Source organism: Rousettus aegyptiacus, unplaced genomic scaffold (genome assembly GCF_014176215.1).
Source record: "Rousettus aegyptiacus isolate mRouAeg1 unplaced genomic scaffold, mRouAeg1.p scaffold_m13_p_9, whole genome shotgun sequence".
In the NCBI taxonomy this organism is placed as follows: domain Eukaryota; kingdom Metazoa; phylum Chordata; class Mammalia; order Chiroptera; family Pteropodidae; genus Rousettus; species Rousettus aegyptiacus.
In genome coordinates this window covers 21,388,001-21,396,068 of record NW_023416312.1, presented here as the reverse complement: position 1 = coordinate 21,396,068, position 8,068 = coordinate 21,388,001, and the positions used below count along the sequence as shown (strand labels likewise).

At 36.5% G+C, this 8,068-nt stretch overlaps 1 protein-coding gene across 1 annotated transcript; it reads left to right on the top strand.

The window, feature by feature from the left end:
- The first annotated feature begins 2,363 nt into the window (after positions 1-2,363).
- On the top strand, positions 2,364-3,747 carry LOC107506496 (cytochrome c oxidase subunit NDUFA4-like). Its single transcript, XM_036227184.1, has one exon. The coding sequence runs from the start codon at positions 2,671-2,673 to the stop codon at positions 3,025-3,027; it is 357 nt and encodes a 118-aa protein (XP_036083077.1). The 5' UTR covers positions 2,364-2,670; the 3' UTR covers positions 3,028-3,747.
- The last annotated feature ends 4,321 nt before the right edge of the window (positions 3,748-8,068 follow it).

Genomic DNA, 8,068 nt, shown 5'->3' with positions numbered 1-8,068 from the left:
TTCCTTTTTATAACATATCTCTTTATTGATATTCTCTGTTTGTTCATATACTGCTCTTATGATAGTCTTTAATTGTTGCCCATAGTTTCCTTTAGCTCTTTGAGCATATTTAAGATAGTTGATTTAAAGTCTCTGTCTAATTCATCCCTGATCTGGGCTTCCTCAGAGATAGTTTTTATCAATTTCTTTATTTCTTGTGCATATGTCATACTTTCTCATTTTCTGTATACTCTGTATTTTTATGAAACTAAATATTTCAAATATTTTGATGTAGTAGTTCCGGAAATTAGATCCTTTCTCTTTTCCGGAGTTTACTGTCACAAGGAAAAAAGAACATTAAATAATGATAAAAAGGCTAATTGATCAGGAAGATAGAAAAATTACAAATACTCATACACCTAACATCAAGGCACCTAAGTACATAAAACCTTTATCAACAAAAATGAATGGAAAAATAGACAGCAAAACAATAACATTAGGAGATTTCGATACTCCCACTTTCAACAATTGATAGATCTTCCAAACATATAATCAATAAGAAAACAGTGGACTTGAAGAAAACTAAAGACCAATAAGCCTAACAAATATATATAGGCGCTTCACCCAAGAGTAGCAGAATACACATTCTTCTCCAGGGCACACTGAACATTCCCCCAAATAGATCATGTTAGGCTACAAAACAAGTCTTTACAAATTTGAAAAGACTGAAATCATAACAGGTATATTTTCCAACCAAAATAGAATAAAACTAGTAATGAATAACAAGAGGAAAACTGGAAAATTCGCAAATTATAGAAATTAAACAACATACTCCTGAACAACCAATGAACCAAAGAAGAAATGAAAAGGGAAATCAGAAAATATCTTGAGACAAATGAAAATGGAAAAACAATATACCAAAACTAATCGTATGCAGCAACACCAGTACAAAGAGAGAATTTTATAGCAATAAACATGTACATTAAAAAAAGACCTCAAATAAACAACTTTTCACCTCAAGGAACTATAAAAATAACAAACCGAGCCCAAATTTAGCAGAAAGGAGAAAATGAATATTAGAGTAGAAATAAATGAATAGACTAGGAAAACAATTTTAAAAAATCAATAAAATCAAGAGGTGGTTATTTGAAAAGATAAACTAAATTGATATACCTTCATCTCAACTAAGTAGGACAAAAGAGAGGAGACTCAGATAAAATCAGGAATGAAAGAGGAGACATTGCTTTTACTGCAAAAACACAAGAGATCATAAGATATTATTACTATAATTATATGCCAACAATTTGGTAACTAAGAAGAAATGGATAAATTTCTACAAATATACACCTCTCCAAGACTGAATTATAAATAAATAGATAATCTGATAGATCTATAATTAAGAAGATTCAATTGGTAATCAAAAGCTTTTCAACAAAGAAAATCTCAGAACTAGATGGCTTCATTAGTGAATTTTACCAAACATTTACAAAGAATTAATACCAATACTAATCAAGCTCTTCCAAAAAATTGAAGGGGGAAACATTTTCAAACTTTTTTTGTGAAGCTAATATTACCAAAGGGGGAAAACACACACACACACACACACACACACACACACACACACACACACTACAAGAAAAAAAAATATAGGCAGTATCAAAGGTATAGATAAAATGTACCTCAACATAATAAATTCCATAAATGTTGAGCTACAGCTAACTTTGAGTCACCTGTGTATAAAGAAATTAGATAATTCTCAGTAGTTTAAAGACTTGAGTCACCTGTCAAAGACAGCACTGAAGAAGAAGCATTAGGAATGTTGGGTTTTCACAGAATAGAGTGATGTGATAGGAAAGAAATTAACATCATTTCTGTACTTTAAATGGCTTTTAGAACCAATAGAGAGCCTGTAGGGCCAGGAACTATAAAAAATATCCTGGTGTAACTTCTGCAAGGATAGAAAGTTTCCAGTTTCAGAATAAGTTTCAAAAGAAATATAGATTCCTAAATCAGTATTGCTCATTTGTCATGTAAGGTATGCTACCTGACCCTATTGTTTATCTTGTCATATACACCTCTTACATTATGGACAAGAATATACACTCTGTTGTATTGAGTGATGAGAAGATGAAACTTATAGCAGTTTTAAAATACATAAATTCATGTTGAAGTTAAACAAATTCACGACTTTCAAGGACACGTTAGGACCAAAATCAGCCAAGTTAGTCAGATTTTCATTTATACTCATAGTTGCTTGGCAGAGAACAGATTGAGATGTATGTGTTTGGGTAAATGAACTCATCTCAGAGTGTGAATGCTAGAGGCATTATCTCCTTAGAATCCATCACTATGGCATTTGTCAGCCTTGGAGAGATGCACACCAGGGAAAGCATGGTTTCTTGTGGATGCCTTTATTTTCAAATACCATTCCAGTTATTTTCATACTATTATGATCCAATTCAATTACTACTCTTAAAGATAGCAGGAGACCGCTTTCCTTAACACATTCATTTATAGTTTCTATCTAAACATCAAAAGACAGTGTTAGACTAATACTTTTCTTACGAAACCAAGATTATACCAGTAATTTTCCAATTTAACTTCACGGATTTTCTCAGTCCTTAAGCTAGACACAGTATATTAACAGAATAGACTCCAACTTCAAACTTTCAAAGTGGCTTTATTGTCTGCATGAGACACATTAATTTAAAAAAAAATAACACTTCGAGAGACTACTTGGTTCCGTGCCTTGCAGTTTTGTTTTTCTCTGCTTCTGGACCCGAGACCTCTGCCACAATCATACTCTTTCAGATCCTCGGTCAGGCCAAGAAGCACCCAAGCTTGAACTCCCTCTTCATATTTATTGGAGCTAGAGGAACTAGGGCATCACTGTATATCTTGTACCTGGCATTTTTCAATCCAGATGTCTCTTGGGACAGAAAGAATAACCCAGAACCCTGGAACAAATTGGAACCCAATGAGCAATACAAGTTCTATTCAGTGAATGTAGATTACAGCAAACTGAAGAAAGAAGGTCCAGACTTCTAAATGAAACGTTTCATTAAAAAGCTGCTTTGAATTAAGATCTTGCAGATGCCATCTGCACAATTTTCCACTTAACCAGAAAATATTTCCCCTTCAAATGCATAAAATCGTGTTGGGGTTTACACTGATTAATAAACATCTGAAACTTGAAAAAAAAGAACACTTCTGTGGGAGCTAAGGACCCAATATTCTCCATGTAAGAATTATTAAAAGCTTATGTACCCTAGGGGAACAAATATCCTCTGGAAAGAGCACTAAGTAGGCACTGTTTTTCATAATCCCAATCATTATACTGACATAGATTGGAAGCTTGTTTGTTTTCTTGGTTACAATGAGTTGAACATAAACATCTCTCTCAAAGATTCCCTTTTATGGCTGTCTTCAACTCAGTATGGTTGAAAATTCTTGAAAATACTAAGAAGCACCAAATCTTTAATTTTTTTTTTCAGTTAGTTGATAAAAGTGGGCATTTTGTGACAAGAATGCACTTCAAGGTAAGTGCAGACAGGTAGAGGAAGAAAAAAGTCCATAATCAGAAATTAAGAAAAAAATGTAAGTTTTAGTTATTTTAATAGGGGGATGGTCATTCTATTGATTATTTCATCATTCATCTTTTTCCTGCCAAACATTTGGTACATTATTATGTAGAATAAGATTAAAGACATCTTATAAGACAATGACAAATCCAGCTTTCCCACACAAGGCCACATAGTTTCTAAAACTCTTAGAGGGTAATGCTCTGAAATTTTCTTCAGGTTTAAGCAGTGTAGAAACTGGTAGGAAAAGTGAAAATAATTTGACTAAGTGAAATTTTTATTGTCCCAGTAGGAGGGAAAGACAAATGACTTAATTATTTTAATAAGGTTTAAGATTCATTTAAAGAATCTTCACGATTCATTTACATTTATTTTTCACCAAAATGAAACCACATGAAATCTGTTCCCCAAAGGAGAGACAGAAATAATAGAGATGCTACCAGAACATAAATATTACTACTGGGAAAATGATTATTTAAAGTAAAGCAGGACATAGATTCTAGCCTTGGGTTAATGTTTTTGTAAAAATTTTCATTTTTTTGGCAACAATATATGTGGGTTGGCTGAAGTCAAATTTATTTCTCAACTTTAAAGATAAATTGCCTCTGAAACAACTTGCAGTTCCTCATAACTAGAAGCAATGTAAATTATTTTTAAAGTTGATAAATAAAAAGGATTTTCCTCTAATTTAGTTAGTAGATTAAAAAAATACTGTTTTTCATTTGTCTTTCTTTCTTTTTTTTTGTTATAGTACTGGACTAGAAACACTGATTCATTAGCACCTAATGACTGTATTGGCTCCAAAGTACTTCATTTAACAGTTTGCCTCAGCATACTTTTTACAAGCAGGGACTATAGTATATAGGCAAAATGCCCTGACTTTCAATGTTGCTTGTAAGAGATCTTGATGAAAATGCTCATTTACTCCTGGACATCAAAGTCCAGCAGTAGAAACTCCTGATCATGGATGGCTCAAATTTATCCCCACCACACACACACAAAAATACTGCTGAAAATGACCAACTCTCATGCCCTCCTCAAAATTTCCGTACTAACAAACAAAATAAATGGTTAATTATCTTTGGCAAGGAAAGCACTGGAAATTATTCTGGCTCCAGTAAACTAAAAATTATTAAATATATTTTTATGTAGGCTGGAATTTTTTTATACTTCTATTTTTCCCAATTTATGCAATATTTTTTTATTATCAGCTTAGATACTTTCTAAGAGAAAGTTTCCCAAACATAGTATAGCAGCAGTAGGTATAGAAATAAGTAGAAAATAATTGGTATATTCTACTCAGACTGAATCCATGCCTTCCCAATTATTATACCATCTTTCACCTCCTCAAATTTGTTTTACTTCCATCAAAAATATTTTTTTTTGAGGGCTTCACATTACTCAGGAACACAGATGGTATTTGGTGGTGTGTTCACTTAATGGAACACAGACCAACAATGCCAGATTATGTTGGTCTTGCCTGTGTTCTTCCTCTCATTACTCTCTCTTGCTTTTCCCATTCCACTCTCCTGCTTACTGTGTCTCACATTTCCAATGATGATCCTTTTGAAATCCTCCTGTCTCTTCTCTAGCACCATTTCTCAATTTCAACCAGCACTCATATTATGCCCAATGCTTGATCCACTGTCTCCTTGCCTGGATGACACAGGGATTAGTAATTGCACTCTGGATGTTTTCAATTTTCCATCTCAGAGAATTCACAAGTCTGATCTAAGCCCTTGGCTGGCTGGAGTCTTGCCATGCCAAGCATGGTCTGAGGATCAGTGGCATCAGCTTCTTCTGGGAGCTTATTAGGAATGCAGAATCTCAGTGTTTACTTCAGACATGCTGAATCAGAATCTGCTTACCTGAATTTTAACAACATTCCCAAGGTGGTTCTGTCTATACATGAACTATGAGAAATACTGGATTAGATCATTGGTCCACAAAATTATTTTTTTTCCAGCTTAGTGAAATATAAGTAACATAACATTGTATAAGTTTAAGGTGTACAATGTAATGACTTGATACACATTTATATTGTGAAATGTTTGCCACATTTAATTATATTGACACATCCTTCAGCTCACATAATTACCTTTTGTTATCATAATGGTGAGAACATTAAAGTTCTACTCTCAGGCTCGTGCAGGACAGTGATATATATATCATGGCCAGATCTAAGCCCATTAGCGTCCATGAAGAGGGGCGTTGGCTGTCAGCATGCACTTGTATGGCTGCAGGGACTTGCTAAAGGTCCTTGCACACAGCAGTCAAGGCTAGTGATGGGAGTTGGGGTCAGTGGTGTACAGGTGCACAGCTGAGGTGGCTAGCTGCAGGCATGTGCGGCGGTGCAGGTCAGTGACAGGAGTCAGGGCAAAATCCGGGCCAATAAACAATTGCAAGCACCTTGGCTTTCAGCATGCACTTGTGCAAGTGTCGGGGTTAGCTGTAGGCATGTACACAGCATTTGAGGCTGGTGACAGGAGTTAGGGATGGCTGTGTGCAGGCTAGTGACAAAAGTCAGGACCAGATCCAGGCCCATGAGCAGCTATGGAAGCCTTGGCTGTCAGTGTGGCTTCAGGGGCTATCCACGGGCATGTATACAGCAGGAAGTTCTGCCATAGGGGCCTAGGCTAGCGTCTTGCATGTGCTCAGCTGCAAAAGCCTAGGCTGGCTTCCAGTGCTGATCCCAGGCTTTGGCACTGGAGAGGGAGGGAACAGGAACTCAGCAGCTAGCATCTGTAAATGTCAAAACTTGTGGGGTGGAAACCTGAGGAGTGAAATATGCAGAGGTTCCGCAATGGCTGTCTTGTCTATTGGCTTTCCTCAGAGGTGAAAACTCTTGGAGTCCTCTGGAACAGTATGGTGGGGTCCATGATGAGGTCTTCGGTGAAGTTGGAGTGTCTGCAATATTTGTTGAGGTCCTCAGTAGTGAAGGCTGCTGGAGTCCTCTATAGAGCAGGCCTCTGGCAACCAGTCACTCCCTCCATGTGGCTGATTCTGGTAGGCCCTGCTCTTCTCTCTTGTTCCTCACTGTCTTCAGACATCTCAACTTTGCCAGTCTCTGGATGGGGTGAAACCAAAGAAGTTTCTTCATATAGTGCCCTGAAAGATTGGAGAAGCTGGTTGGTTACCCCATTTGCTCTGCTTTTCGTGGCGAGGGGAACTCTCTTGGGCTGGGGAATTCTCTGTTGGTCCTGGAGGATCGGATGATACAGGCAAAATTAAATTATTCCTCTTACTCTTTTTGTGTGGTCATTCTTAGCTCTTTTACTCCCTGTGTTGCTAGAGTCTCTTAAGTGGATTCTTGAGCTCTTCCACAGCTATTTTTGTTCTTGGATAATCATTTTTTTTGTGTGTGGGGGGGAATGGAGTCTGGTATCTTCTACTCTGCCATCTTGGTGAGCCCACTTTTATTTTAAAAGTAAGCCTAGTCTAAAAAATAGAAAATACAGAAAGGAGTGATAAAGAGCATTGAGATCACTCATGTTACCATCCAGAAATAACCCCAGTTAAACATTTTAGAAGTTGTCTTTGCAGATTATATTCCCTATGTACAGTAAGTCTTCACTTCATGTTGTTGATAGGTTCTTGGAAACTGCGACTTTAACCAAAAATACAAAGTGAAACCAATTTTAGCACAGATTAATTAATATAAACAAGAGTTAAGTTCATAGAGCACATTTATGGTCACAAAAACATCACCAAACTTTTAAATAAAGACCCAAAATACTTCTAATATTAAACATTGGAATAAATGTGAGCTGTACATACAGAAAGGAAGATTAATAAAAATAAGTAAGGTCAATGTGGAATCTAAGGAACAAAAACAACTAATCAAAAACAGACTCACAAATATAGAGGACTATCTGGTGATAACCAGAGGGGAGGGCGTTGCAAGGCTTGGAAAATGGGGTAAAATATTAAAGAAGTACAAATTAGTAGTTAATAAATGTTCACTGGGATGGGGAGCATGGCATAGGGAATGCAGCTAGCATTGATATAATGGCTAGGTGGAGAGCCAGAGGAGAGGAAGGGTAATTAGTGGGATCGTTTTATAAACTATATAAATGTCTAACCAATGTGCTGTATACTGGAAACTAATAAAATAAAATTTTAAAAAAGTAAGATCATTATTTTCCAACCTGCATATTCCAGTTCAGGTTGCAGGTGGCTGGAGTCTATCCCAGTAGCTCAGGGTGTTGGGTGGGCATCCACCCTGGACAGCACATCTTTCCATCACAGGGTGGTCTCAACACCCACATCCACATTCAGGCAGATGTGGACAATGTAGACACTCCAATTCACCTCATGTGCACATCTTTGGAATGTGGGAGGAAACTGGAGTGCCCAGAGAAAACCCATGCAGACATGGAGAGAACGTGCAAACTTGCAAACAGTGGAACTGACTGTAAAATTGTAAAGTAGGTAACCATTTGTAATTGGCTTTTTTCACTCAGTGTAATTCTCTGGAGATTTGTTTATGTTGTTGCATCAATACTTCC

Excerpts from the sequence above, each read along its gene's own strand:
- LOC107506496 (XM_036227184.1), top strand. The coding sequence starts at position 2,671 with ATGAGACACATTAATTTAAAAAAAAATAACACTTCGAGAGACTACTTG.